The following is a 15,035-nucleotide window of genomic DNA, read 5'->3' as shown; positions in this document are numbered from 1 at the left end:
AGAGATTAATAAACTAGCAAAAGTATCTCAGCAAATTTTTTCCAGTTATACTCTCAGGGCCTTTTTAGTCTTTTTTTTATACATTTTTATCGTAAAAATACTGTACACAGGGGTTACAGTTACATGAGCAAGGTAATGAATACATTTCCTATCAAGCATTGTTGCCTCCTCCTTTGTTTTTCCCCTACCATCCCTTCCCTCCCACCTCCACAACCACAACTGCCGCCCCCTCAACCCCAGCCAAAGTTGCATAGTTCGTTTTCAACATAGTGTTTTGTACATCTCATTGTAACAATGGGTCAACCTGTATCCCTATTTAAGCATTTTGTTTTTTCCCTTCCCCTCCCCAAATTAGAGAAGTCTATATACAAGATGCAGGGCACTGACATCAAATACAGTGAAAACAGGGATTATACCATGGGGGAGGAACATAGAAAGAAACAAAAAAAATCACATGGTACATTATAAATATGTTTAAAACAATAGCAAGAAAGAAAAACCCACTTGTGTCCCTATCTTGGGGTTCATTTTCTTTAACATCATCTTATCTGGTCATATGTACATAGCTTTTGACCTTTTCTACTTGTCCTACTCATGTACTAGTTATTGCAAATAAGGGAAACCATGGGACCTATGTATCTTTGGGCCTGGCTTATTTTACTTAGTATAATTTTTTCCAAGTCTTTCCATCTCCTAACAAATAAGGCGATGTCATTCTTTCTGACGGAGGCATAGAATTCCATTGTGTGTGTGTGTGTGTGTGTGTGTGTGTGTGTGTGTGTGTGTGTGTGTGTGTGTGTGTGTGTGTGTCACATTTTCTTGATCCTTTCATCTACTGATGGGCATCTGGGTTGGTTCCATATCTCAGCAGTTAGATGTATTGAACCATGCATAAGAAGGGGGATGTAGCTTTTAGTATTTACTCAAGATGATGAAAAAGTATGACATTTATTCAGAGAAAACTATGACAACATGCAGAGAAAAATTACCTAAGTGAGATCCTACACACTTGTCAGCTGCCTATTGCAAAAGAGGGTGAGAACTCATCAGAATTATACAAATCTTATGACATCTCTACAAAAGCACCCCAATTGTCAAGGAGTTGGAGATGTATACAAAGATGTTCATGCAAACACTAGAGTGCTAGTTTTGCAATTTGAAATCCATGCTAGGTATTTTATATTCTAATATAAATTACATTCATATATACATATTTACAATTCATAACACAAATGTCAACATGTGTTTTACTCACATACCTAGAAGTTACAGACATGAACTATTTGTAGAACTTATTAGTCACCAAAATAACTGCAGTATTATTGGCCCGTGATTAAAGCTCTGCCTTTTAAACTTTCCTCCTTTTTCTTCAAATGAACACATATACATATGTGTATATATTATTCATAACTACTATAACTATCCAGAAATACATATAATTATGCTAGTTATAAATAAAAGTCACTCATCAGGAAGATATGATTTGTATTTCAAATACAATAGAATTTCAAAAGAATAGAATTTCCAAACAATAGAACTTAGAATGTTGCCCTTTGTTGAATTATGGAGCCAATATAGGATTTTATTTTGGCTTCAAGAAAAAACAAATTTAGAGTAAATATACTTGAGTTGGCTTTAAAAATCTGAATTATTAAAGCAATGCTGACTTAGACACATATTACATTGCTTTCTCAGTCATTTTCAAAATGAGATTTGTATGGATATACCTATTTGTATAGAAAAATGTTTGTTGCTTTTTCTGAGTCAATTGCGAAATCATCTGATCAGTTAGGCAACAGTAAAGATGGATACAGTATTTAGTTCTGTTTGGTTCAACAGTGATAGAAAAGTTAGGAAGTCTTTTTCAAGTGGTGAGCTGAATGGCTCCAATCACAGAGCTATTTCCTGTTTCAAGCTTTGCCCATTTAGTAAAACAGAATTGGTCATTGTGTTCTTAGCATTGCTTTTCACCGATGTCATATGCACTGCTGAAGAACTGAGAAGGTAGCTGGCTGATCTCTCTCCATAAGACTTCTTCCCACAACAGAGCTGACTGTTGAAATGCTTCCTGAAGCTTTCACTGAGTAAATACAGAGCAAATGGATTGACACAAGAATTGCTAAAACTCAGAACCCGTGCGACTAAGGTGACAATCATATGACCTAAAGATGGATCGATCTCCTTGTAATTGAAAGATCGGTACATGTAGAGGATATGATTTGGAAACCAACAGAAGACAAAGCAGCCCACAAAGACTAGGACAATTTTGGCCAAGCGTTTCCGTGTTTCCATCTGTAAACAGAAATAGATTCATTGGTTAAAATAAAAGGGGACTCGGCTATATCCAAAAAGTAATCAGCGTACAAAAGGGGAAAGGCTTGTCAGAGCGTTACAATACATCTTAAATACATAATTGTTTATTTTCTTCAATGAAGTGATCATTAAACAGTTTGATCAAGCAGATCAAATATATTTGACAGCTTACACAAAACTAGGTGGTATAGTATTACTAAATGGATAAGTCTTTATGTTAAAACTGCAATCTCAAAATTATTTTTAAGTTATTTTTAAGTCTCATGTTCAGAAATGATACATATTATTTTGGTGTGTTCTAAATACACTGAATGAAACACTTTTTTTCAACATCAGGATGTTTTGAGTAGGAAAAAATTGATCTATTGACACAGTACTCAGTGTTTTTAATGAGTGGGTGCTTATGATAGACTCATATACATAAAGAACTTGACATACAACTACCTAACTTGCCTAAGTCAGCATCTAGGAACCTTGTAAGTATGACTACCTTAGACTATATATTTTCATTTTTACATTTATACACTGAAGATCTCCAGCCAGGTGTCAGTGGTTCACACCTGTAATTCTAGCAACTGAGGAAGCTGAGATCTGAGAATGCTGGTTCCATCCCTGCCAGACAGAAGAGTTTGTGAGGTCCCACTCTAATTAACTAGTAAAATGCCAGACTGGAAGGGTATGTCAAGTGGAATAACACAGGCCACAGGCAAGAAAGCCAAGTAAGCCTACGGCCTTGAATTCAAACACTGATACTTATAGAACAAATAAAACTAAATCTTCAGAAATGCAATCAACAGACAAAATTCAAGCATCAAGCATTCATTTTTTTTCTATTTTCTTTTGTTTGGTTTTTGTTTTGTTTTGTTTTGTGACTTTTGACCATACTGAGTTTTAAATTCAAGGCCTCAGGATTGATAGGCAGGTGTTCTACTACTGATCCCCACCTCCAGCAAGCATTAATATTTTTTTTAAAAATCAGAGAATGATTTTCTAACATCTTTGGTTGAAGATATGGCTCATACTTGTCCAATTTGCTTAAATATGTAAATAAGGCAGCGTGAATGTGAAAATGAAATGTACTGGGGCTGGGAAGGTGGCTCAGTGGTAGAGCGCTTGCCTTACATGCATGAGGCCCTGGGTTCGATTCCTCAGCACCACATAAGCAAAAAGAAAAAAACCGCTAGTGGGGCTGTGGCTCAAGTGGTAGAGCGCTAGCCTTGAGCTGAAGAGCTGAGGGACAGTGCCCAGGCCCAGAGTTCAGGCCTCACGACTGGACCCCCCCCCAAAAGAAAGAAAATGAAATGTACTGACAATACTCATCATGATATATTCTTAAGTAGAACTGTTGTTTATCAACTAGAATATTCTAGTGGAGACTGGAAAGTTTGAGAATTGGAATAGACCTGACAATGAGGGAGCACAATGGCACAATGTGTTGGTAGGTGGTAGATGTGTCCCAGTGGCATAAAAAAAACCCAACAATATTAACAAGGTTGGATGTGAAAAGCAGATCACTTGGCAGTGACCTCCCTAAGAGGTGGAGTTCAGGGATGAAAACTGTATAACAATATTTACCTGGAGATTTGAGTGAAGAAAAAAAATCAGCAAAGACAAGGCAGAATCCAAGCCATTATAAACAAAAATGGAAGATACACATGCGCATGTGAGTGTGTGTGTGTGTGTGTGTGTGTGTGTGTGTGTGTGTGTGTGTGTGTTGTGTTGTGTGAGGTCCAGGAACTCAGCTTCAAAAAACAAAAGCCACAAGTCAAATATCCAAACTGATAGACAAATTGGATTACAGAGCTCTGAATGAAAGAACTGGCAATAACTAAAATAAAAAGTCCAATGAGCCAATAACCTAGACATTTTGCTTTGATAGCAAATATTTATAGAAGCTCTGCTTTCAGATTGTGCTCATCTCTTCTTGTTTCTCTGCTTTTCTGACAGCCTTCCATCCTCGTTTCTAACCCAAGTTGCATTCCCAAACCATCTTTCCTAATTTTCTTCCATATTCTGTCATCCTTAGTAGTCTGTGAAGTAGACTACTACTAGTAGTAGTCCAGTAGCAATGATCCTTAGTAGTTTAGAAGCAATGATAATTAAATAAATTTTATTGGGTTTTTTTTGTGTTTTTTTTTTGTTTTTTTTTTTTGGTCCGGTCATGGGGCCTGAACTCTGGGCCTGGGCGCTGTCCCTCAGCTCTTCAGCTCAAGGCTAGTGCTCTACCACTTAAGCCACAGCGCCACTTCTTTTTGCTTATGTGGTGCTGAGGAATCGAACCCAGTGCCTCGAGCATGCAAGGCAAGCGCTCTACCACTGAGCCATCTTCCCAGCCCAATTAAATAAATTTTAGCCCAATGTATAAAAATGTCTTGTTGTGATGTTGATCATAGCAATAAGCACTGGCATGCAAAGAAAATCTTTCTGGGAGAACTTAACTTCTAAGGGTGGAAATTCAAGCCCTATCTTGGGCACAGATATTGGATAAACTGAATCCAAGGAGAATGTTGTAGTGCTTTGACAAGACCACAAGCTAAACCACCAGCCCTTTTAGTGCCTGCTCAGCCCATGGCTCTCCTCATCGTTTCTGTCATGGTGAACGTGAGCAATAGAACACAACATAGCAGTCCCTCTCTGTCCAGCACCTGCTCCCAGATCACACACACACATGCACTTACCAAGCTTACCTGCTTTTTGGTATGTTCGTTGTACTCTCCAGGAAGATTATGTGCGCTTTTAATTAAAGTCTTTGCAATATGATAATAATAAATGCTAATAATAGCCAGTGGTATTAGGAAATAAACCAAAAAGATGAGCACTGAATGGATCTTTGGATGCAGTTCATCCGTCTGAGGGTAGGGTATACACGCCACAAAGCTGCCGTTGTCCAAGCTACCTATACGTGCCAGTTCAGAAAACACAGCTTCCGGCACTGCCAGCAACACAGAGATCACCCAGATGCCACCGGCCTTCAGACAGGTCCACAGCACCGCCCCTGATGTCTGCATATCCATGGGGTTCACAATAGCTCTGTACCTAGGAAGACAACACACTTTTGGGTGTCTGCTTGTAAAGAGAGGTACCTCACTTTGTGGAAGTGCCTTCTCAATCCTGGGCTGCTGTATCCTGTGTGGTAGACCTACGATGGATGTTTTCTCATTCTCTCTTTCCCTCAGTCCTTCTTCCCACTTATTAGCAAAGCAAACAAGAAGAGAGAGGACATACTGAAATGGGCATGCATTATTGTGCTTTCTTTACACATTGGGTAATAGATGGAGGAAATGTCTCTCAGTATGCAAACTCTTTCCTTGAACACTGTAGTATAACAAGTGTTTGTAAGGTTACACATTCGATTGCAGAGTCTCAGAAAGATAGTCCTAAATGAAAACTGAATACAAGAGAATTATCGCCCAAAACACAAATACAAAAGGAAAATCAAGATTCGTGTGTAAGTATCACTATATTAATTAGCCAGATGCCACCTGCCTAAAAACGTAGCAATTTAAGAGGCTTAGATAGGGAGAATCATGGTTCCAGGTTAGCCAAAGGAAAAAGAAAGCAAGATTCAATCTCAAGAATATACAGTTGGGTACTCTGGTATATGTTTGTCATCTCAGCTTTGCCAGAAGCATAAATAAGAGAACCATAGTATAAGACAACCTGAGCAAAAAAGCAAACAAAGGCTGGTGTCATGGTTCAAGTGGTAGAGTGGTTGCCTAATTCAGTACCTAAATAAATAAATTTCTTTTTTCTTATATAGAATTTCACTTGTATCTGTATCAGTCTAAATTGAAGAGGTCATTAAACTTAATCATCTCACAAAACTAAAGAGAAAATTCAATAATTTTTTACTTCTTACAAAGTTATCATCTCAAAGCTGCCACCTTTCCACACATATTTTTAGTTACCTATAATTTTTCTGCTCAAATTTTTATGCAGTTAATAGGCAACAAAAGAGTCCAAGAATAAAATATGTGAGAATAGGAAGAGAGGTCATGCTCACATTTCTAGTGTACAGCACCATGTCCAGTCTATCTCAGGTTCTCAATAAATGATTGTAAGACTAAAAAGTAAACTTGACCTGACTAACAAGGAGATTATTTGTCATGACCAATTGTGGTAGAATGGAGGAGGACTTGTTAGATAATTGGCTGGAGATGAGTATGAAGGTGAGAAACGGAGTCAGAGTCTAGTGATGCTTAACAGGTGTCAATCTTCAGATCACCACAACAAATAATTTTTTAAAAAAAGATGAAGAGTGTGAGTTGATTCACCCTGAAAGTTAATGATGCAGTCTCTAGAATAAGAGCATGATTTCCATGTTTGCAGATGACTGTGAATATAAGCCAGGTTTAATAATGATTTTTCAAGAGCAGCGAGTGAGTGCTGCAGTGGGCACCTTTGTTAACAGGCTTCCTGAAAGTGTCCAATAGTATGGGTGCACACTGCAGCTGTGTGAGGATGCCTGCCATCCACTGGAAGTTCAGCATTTGAAAAATTCAATGCCTGCCTTTACACTATGTCATGGCATGTTGAGAATGTTGTTCGTATTGCAAATGAATTCTGTGCATTGAGAGCATGTGTTTTGTGCTGGCTTATCATCTTTCTCCTGGCAAAACATTTGGATATACAAATGTAGGCTTAAGATTATAAACTCCAGTCTGGTGCATTTTCTTCTTCTTTATAGTGCATCTCACAGTTTTCAGACAAAGACAAATGAATAATCTTCAAAACACATGAAGTCATATCTAAACTATGATAAGATGAAAAAAATATTGCGAGAACTCTATAGGAAAAAACTAGAAGAGCTTGAGATCAATGAGTAAAAAATATATAATTTGTTGGCATCAAATACAGCAGTGTTTGATTAAGAGTAGAAATTGAAATTCATCCTATTACTGGGGTTATATTATGATTAACAGCTGATCAGTTATTCTAGAAGGTAAATTTTCAATTTTATTTGACAACTAAAAAGTTCTCAGAAAAATTAGTCACTGCCCTGCATTTTGGGTAAGTACAGCTTATCTATTTTTTCAACTTTTAGGTTTCCTGCCCTTGATTTCCTCTGTTTTGGATTGTTGGGTCTCTACTTTTCAGCTGTTTTGATTGGGATAAATTGGAAAGAACCAAAAGTCACTTGAGTTCTAGGTTTTCTTTATCATTATATTTCCAAAGCTATATTCACCAAGGACATGATGTGTATGTGAGGTAAAAAAATAATCACTAAATATAAGAGGATCAGCCCTTTTCTGACTTTGGACAGAGAAAATTTACCTGTGTATCTCCATGACAATAGAATAAAAATTAAAATCACAGGAAATAAATTAAAACATGGATCTTGCTACTAATGTCATGTTTTAAAAAATGAAATTCTAATGATGGTAATTTCAACTATTGTGCTAGCTAACCATTAAGTGTAGTTCCAATCATTAGTTTTTAAATTTTCTTATTAAAATTTGTCCCATAAAGAGGAACAGCTAAGCTCAAAAGACATATTTAAGCTTGAGTATTCAGTGAAAATAATAAAATAGAAGTGGTGACATACAAATAAGAATTATATAAATTACACAAAAGTTAGCCAATTTTCTAGACACATATTTTCAGAGAGCACATTACTTAAACTACAGGGAATGCTTTGCAAATTTACAAAATATAACTCCTCATTTCTCCAACTTGTACTCCCTTTCCTTCAGCAAATATTAACTCTTTGGTGCAACATTAACATAGGGGTCTTATTGAAAATGCCAAAATTTTAGATCCAGACTCATTTTTTGTTTAAAATTTAATATGCATATTAAACAACAGCATGATCTGAACACCACCTTCAATTTTCAAGTTGAATTGTTGATCTGAATAGCTTAAGTCATTCACATTCCCAGGGGAACAAGACCTGGGCTTCATGTAATAATGCCTAATTATGCACTTTGCCCCCTCCCCTCCCCAGATATATCTCCTGCTAACATGAATGACTGACAGCCTAGAATAGAGGTGGGAGTCCCAGAGTCAGGGACCCTAGATTTGCCCCCCCCCCAGTTCTTCCAGGAGGACTTACATTCATTGACCTTCAATGTCCACACTTGGAAAAATGACAAGGTTGAACGAACTGATCTGGCAGTTATGATGATGGGCTGTTGACTGACAGAATAGGTGCAAAGTATACTTGCTATCAGAGGCCTTTTGTAGCACCGTTATTTCACATGCTAAAAAATAACTCCACTAAACTTTAGAAAATAAACAGGTAGAAGGTAAAAGTCAGCTGTCTGAAAAAAACAATTCTTTAGTTGTTTTCACACCAATCAATAGAATTCACTTAATTTGTGTAATTTAGGCATAATGAGAAAACACTCATATTTTATCATCTTAATATTTTCCTAATAGTAAGGCAGACAAGTGTATCATCCAGAGTATCATCCTAGGGAATAAGTAGAACACATTTCTAAAGTCCTAGACACACACTAGAAGATCCCACTACATAGTTGTACTTCTGTGTGTTTATTCTGCAGCCTTCCTGTGGCACAGATTAAAGACTTCCAAAGTCTTTATGGGTAGGGAAAGACCAGGAAGTGTTCATCTTTAAAGTGAATGCAACTGTAACCCCATTTTACAGGGAATATTTTATTTATCCAAGCCTGCTGCCCAATTGCCTTTAACTCCACTTACTTCCCAGGTACACACCATACACTCCCTCTCTCCTCCCTTCCCCATCCGAGCATTTCCCAACACCCTCCCCTTCCCTGGGGCCTTCTGGCCACCAGCTCTTGGTCTCCATCACCCCCTGGTTCAGGCCCATCCCCTGAGATCCGTGGTCCTCTTACCTGTCGGCACTGAGGGCCGTGAGGGTGAACACCGAAACCCCCACCGAGGTAAGCTGGATGGCCGGGATAAGTTTGCAGCCCACCTTGCCAAACACCCATTCGTCAAAGAAGTAGCGGGAGGCATCCACCGGAACGCAGGTGAGCAGCAGCAGCAGGTCCCCGGCGGCCAGGTTGGAGATGAAGATGTTGGGGACGCTCCTCATGGCGCTGTTGGTGATGAAGATCTTCATGAGCACCACGTTGCCCAGCAAGCCCACGGTGACGATAACCAGGTAGACCGAGGGGATCACGCAGCGGACCACCAGCTCCGCTGTGGCCCCATCCGAGCCCGGCGGGACATCCCTTTCCCACCCCTGGGGGACTAACTCGCTGGCATTGGCTCCTGGGGTCACAGAAAGGTTGGCAGGAGACCTGGGAGGCATGGTCTCGCGTGGGAGAGAGTCCGCCGGAGTTTTCATGCGCGCCAGCGGTGCGAACGCGCAACGTGCACCACTTGTGTCCGGTGGAGGTGCGTGGCGCTCACGCAAGTTTACTGAGGACTGGCGCTGGTGACAAAGCCGCACCGCCTGGGCGGGTGATTCACCCCGCAGGCATCGCCTCGCCCCGCCTCCTCCTCGGAGTTTCTTTATCCAGAAAGCAGATCACTCACATCTTCCGCTGGGTCTGCCAACCAGCGCACAGCAGCCCTTTGCTGAACAAAGGTGAGTCCTCCTCCCTTTAGAAATGCCCGCCACCCACAGTCCCCACTGTCCCCACCCCTGCCTGGGGGGCAGGCTCACCCAGGGCGCTGTCCAGCCCGCGGCTCCTGAAGTCCTGGGGGGTAGGGGGTGGCGGGTGGGCTGGCCCCGCAGCTCTGCACTCTTTCTGCAATTCCTGGGGCATTGGGTACCACGGGAGAGGATCTGAATGGGCTTTCTCTCACTCACACACACACTGCAAGCGCCTGAATCACCGGCTTCCTCGCCCTCCTGGCGGGAGGAGCTCCAGACCAGAAGTTTGTGTGTCTATGAAGATCCAGAGAGCAGAGCTGGCGCATCCCCAATGCTGGATTGGGGAAGCAGACTAGTGACAGACTTGGAGAAGACGGATGGCGCTCTCTTCCCACTCCCCCCCTCTCCCCACACAGGAAAACTCCTTCCTGCAGTTCACGGGTTATTTTTAAGTCTGTATTTTGGGGGAACAGAACATACAAAACAACAGAGTTCTTAAATGAGTTGCTCCAACTCATCATCATTCAGAGGAGCAATGGAAGCTCCCAGTGCTACCTACTCCCCTCCCCCCCCCACTATTCCACCTGCTTTCATTTTAATTAGTTTGCCTCCTCTTGAATATCACCTAAATATAATCTTTCAGCCTAAATACTCCCAGTCTCAATGTTCTATAGGTGCCACCTACCCATGCTTTTGTTGTTACAGTTTTTCATATCTGTAATAGCATGCCCCTTGTTTCACCATTTGGGTCAATTTACATAAAGTGTCTTGGGTTGTTCTTCTACATGTCTTCCGAAGCACATTTGGTGAATTCCAGGTATGTGTTCACCAGTCACAAGTGCTTATGCTTACATGGAGCAGAACTGATGCTTTTTGTGTTTTGTTTTGTTTTTTCAAAGTGACTATTAGGCGAAATGACCAGTTTCCCTTATCTTGAGGGAGGTCCCAGAATAGTGCCTGGACTCACTAAACTCTCCCATCTCCTCCTGTTTTCCAGATCAGATAACCTCCTGCAGCCAGCACCAGACCAGAATCTACTCCCTCTTAGTACCCTGAGCAGATAGCACAGCTCAGCTCACTCCCTGCCTCCAGTTGTGACCTTATTGCTACCATTTGTCCCACCATTAGTTACTTTTGAACTACCTCCCCTAGACTATTCTAGCATTCTTTCAGACCCATTATACATGCTTCAGATTGTGAACAGGGAGTGATTCCGTCCCTAGTTTTGGCTGGAGGTTTCCCCTTGCGGGTTTTTTTCTAATAAACTTGTGTTGGTGTTGAGTCGTCACTTTGTCTACTCATACTCTCATCTTTATTCCCCCTTTTTTTGAAGCTAACAGTGAATAGCAACCTTTTTTGCTTTTGGTAAACTGGTCTGATAGCACCTGTATTAAGGCTGAACTTGTATTTGCGTAGAAGCAAATAAGACCATCCTTAGGCATACTTAATAAAAATCTAATACTAATCCATACTTAATAAAAATCTAATGCATTTCTTTTCTGAGACAAGATCTTACATATACTAAAGTGAACCTCCCACCTCAGGCTCCAAGTAACAGGGACAACAGGCATGTATCACTGATCCATGATTAATATTCTATTTTAGGAAGAACTTATAACATAATTGCAAATCATCACCTTCTGAGTCTAAACTAAACTACTCAGATATGGTGGCTCAGTTCTAGACTTACATAGATAGTGCTATTGTCATTGTTGTCTGGTCTTTGGTTAATAAAAGGCAAGTTTGGGCAATTACCATTTACAATAGTCAAAAACCATCTAAAAGCCAGGCACTGGTGGCTCATGCCTCTAATCCTAGCTACTCAGGAGACTGAGATCTGAGGATTATGGTTCAAAGCCAGCCCAGGCAGGAAAGACAGTGGAACTCTTATCTCCAATAAACCACCAGAAAACAGGAAGTGGCACTGTGGCTCAAGTGGTAGAGTGCAAGCCTTGAGCTGAAGAGCTGAGGGACAGCTCCCAGGCCCAGAGTTCAAGCCTCACGACCAACAGAAAAAAAAATTTAATTCATATTGCAATAAGGGAGTTCAAGACATGTGTACATCTACAAATCCATTTGCAAATTAAAGAATTATTTTCAATCATCACCCATCAAGAACAGTGATTTACTATCATAGTGGAATTAGATAAGGCAAATATTTACCTTAAAATCATTTGTATTTGTTTTCTATTACCAGTTTTTATCCAGGTCTTCTCAATATATGGGTGACAGCTAAACCACTCAGAAAGGTAATGACTGCATAGCTACAAAAAAACAACAGACTAAAGGCATTTCTGATTTGCCTTCCAAGAAGAAAACTACAATTATTTAATCATAAGAACAAATATCAATTAATTGAAGCTTACCCAATAATGATAAAGATGCTATAATTAGCAAGTAAGGGTAATGGAAATGTTAATAAAAGTCCATGTGCTCAAGACAGAAAAAGAAAGCAATTAGCATACTAAGAACAGATATAGAAAATATAAAAAGAGGGACTGGGAATGAGGCATAGTGATAGAGTGCTTGCCTCGCATGCATGAAGCCCTGGTTTTGATTATTCAGTACCACATACACAGAAGAAGCTGGAAGTGACAATGTGGCTCAACTGGTAGGGTGCTAGCCTTGAGCAAAAGAAGCACAGGGACAGTATCCAGAACCTGAGTTCAAGCACAGGACTGACAAAAAAAATTAAGAAAATATAAAAGGAAACGCATATATACTATTTACAGAATATGATAAAAGTATATTTTGTATAACAGCAAAAAATTTATTACAAGAGAAAAATAGTGAATTTTAATGTTATATAAATTATATAAAATGATATACACAGAGAAAAACGACAAAATTGTAATAATAATGAGAATTAAATTTTTAACAATATTCCTACATTGTGGGAAAATTTTCAAAGCCCAATATAACTACAGTGAGGTACCAGAAAAATAAGAGGAAACGAAACTGAAGAAAAAAATTTTGAAAAAATAATGGGCCCATGTTTTTTTCTATATTTCTTCAAAACCAAAAACTTTTTTTTTAATTGTGAAAATACCATACAGAGGGGTTACAATTACATAGGCAAGACAGTGAGTACATTTCTTACCAAGCTTTGTTGCCTCCACCTTTGTTTCCCCTTCCCATCCCTTCCCATTCTTGGCCCCCCACCTCCTTGCGCCCGCACCCGCCAAGGTTGTAAAGTTTGTTTTCCACATAACAACTTGTACATCTCATTGTTGCAATGGGTCCACCTGTATCCCTAGTTAAACAACTTGTTTTTGCCCTTCCCCTCCACAAGTTATATCAAATACAGTAAAAGCAGGGGTATTACTGTGGGGGATGGACATACAAAGCAACAAAGAAATCATCTTATAAATATGTTAGAAACAATTGCATGAAAGAAAAAACATTTGAATACTTATCGTGGGGTTCATTTCACCTAACATCAACTTATCTGACCGTTTCTGCTTGTTTCAGACATATATTAGTTAGTGCAAATAAGGAAAATCATGGGACCAATGTTTCTTTGGGCCTGGCTTACTTCACTTAATATAATTTTTCCAAGTCTTTCCATTTCCTAACAAATGGGGAAATGTCATTCTTTATGATGGAGGCATGGAATTCCACTGTGTATAAATACCACATATTCTTGATCCATTCATCTACTGAGGGGCATTGGGGTTGGTTCCATACCTTAGCTATAGTAAATAATGCTGCAATAAACATAGTCGTGCTGGTGTCTTTAGTGTGGTCTTGTTGGTGATCATTTGGGTAAATGCCCAAAAGTGGGATTGCTGGATTATAAGGAAGCTCTATATGGACTCTTTTGAGGACCCTCCATACTACTTTCCAAAGTTGTTGAACAAGTTTACACTCCCACCAAAAATGCAGTAAGGTTCCCTTCTGTCCACATCCCCTCAAGCATCTGTTGTTATTAGAGTTCTTGATTATAGCCATTCTAACTGGGGTGAGGTGGAATCTCAATGCTGCTTTGATTTGCATTTCTTTTATGGCTAGGGATGTTGCACATTTCTTCATGTGCCTATTGGCCATCCTTCTTTCTTCTTCAGAGAAGTTTCTCTTTAAGTCTTTCGCCCACTTATTTATTGGGTAGTTGTTTCTTTGAGGATTTGTTGTTGGGGGATTTAATTTTTTGAGTTCCAGGTATATTTTAGATATGAGACCCTTGTCTGTTGTATGGCTAGTGAAAATCTTCTCCCAATCTGTGGGCTTTCTATTGATCTTGCTAACTATGTCCTTTGCCATGCAGAAGCTCTGCAATTTCATGCAATCCCATTTGTTCAACCTTTCTTGATTTGTTGTGTTTCTGGGTCTCTATTAAGAAAATTTCAGCCTGTGCCAAGGAGTCCTAGGGTTTCTCCTATTCCATCCTGTAATGTTTTCAGAGTGTCTGCTTTGACTCAGAGGTCTTTGATAGGAATTGATTCTGGTGCAGGGTGATATATAAGGATCTAGCTTAAGTTTTCTGCATGTAGTTAACCAATTTTGCCAGCACCATTTACTGAAGAGTTTGTCTTTTTTTAGCTCCCTTTTCGAAGATTCGATGGCTATAGGTCTGTGGGTTCATTTCTGGGTTTTCAATTCTATTCCATTGGTCCTGAGATCTGTTCTTGTGCCAGTACCAAGCTCTTTTGATTACTATGGCTTTGTAGTAGAGCTTGAAATTTGGTATTGATATTCCTCCAACACTGTACTTTCTGTTAAGGATCATTTTTGCTATTCCGGGTCTTTTATTGTTCCATATGAATTTTAGGATTGCCTCTTCTATTTTCTTGAAGAATGAGGTTGGAATATTGATAGGTATTGCCTTGAATTTGTAGATAGCCTTGGGAAGTATTGCCATTTTCACTATGTTGATCCTTCCATCCAGGAGCATGGGAGGTTTTGCCACTCTCTAAGTTCTGTTTTGATTTACTTTTTCAAGTTTTTAAAGATTTCATCATAGAGGTCCTTCACTTTTTGGTTAATTCCTAGGTATTTTATTTATTGTGGGGCTATTACGAATGGAGTTGCTTTCCTAGATTCAGCCACACTTTTATCATTGTTGGCATACAGAAAAGCCATTGATTTTTGCCAAAGTTTTGAATCAGCTTGAGGAATTTGAGAGTGGAGTCCATGGGATTCTTTAAATATAAGATCATGTCATCTGAGAAGAAGGAGAGTTTTACTTCTTCTTTCCCTA

The 15,035-nt window shown here is 39.5% G+C and overlaps 1 protein-coding gene across 1 annotated transcript; it reads right to left on the bottom strand.

Annotated features, from left to right (window-relative positions):
- Positions 1 to 1,890: 1,890 nt before the first annotated feature.
- Positions 1,891 to 9,550, bottom strand: Nmbr (neuromedin B receptor). Its single transcript, XM_070010521.1, has 3 exons — positions 9,129 to 9,550; positions 5,001 to 5,349; positions 1,891 to 2,292 (listed from the first exon to the last, which is right to left on the bottom strand). Exons 1-3 carry the CDS (start codon positions 9,548 to 9,550, stop codon positions 1,891 to 1,893), a joined length of 1,173 nt encoding a protein of 390 aa, XP_069866622.1.
- Positions 9,551 to 15,035: the final 5,485 nt, after the last annotated feature.

The sequence above is a fragment of the Dipodomys merriami genome, unplaced genomic scaffold (assembly GCF_024711535.1).
Source record: "Dipodomys merriami isolate MVZ:Mamm:240054 unplaced genomic scaffold, mDipMer1.0.p SCAF_8, whole genome shotgun sequence".
NCBI classification, from domain to species: Eukaryota; Metazoa; Chordata; class Mammalia; order Rodentia; family Heteromyidae; genus Dipodomys; species Dipodomys merriami.
The sequence above is the reverse complement of the archived record's forward strand: the minus strand, read 5'-3'. Positions and strand labels throughout refer to the sequence as shown.

Coding starts and splice junctions, on each gene's coding strand:
- Nmbr (XM_070010521.1), bottom strand. CDS start 9,550: ATGCCTCCCAGGTCTCCTGCCAACCTTTCTGTGACCCCAGGAGCCAAT. Junction 5,350..9,128: donor ACGGCCCTCAGTGCCGACAG/GTAAGAGGACCA, acceptor TTGTCTTCCTAG/GTACAGAGCTATTGTGAACC. Junction 2,293..5,000: donor ACGAACATACCAAAAAGCAG/GTAAGCTTGGTA, acceptor TTCTGTTTACAG/ATGGAAACACGGAAACGCTT.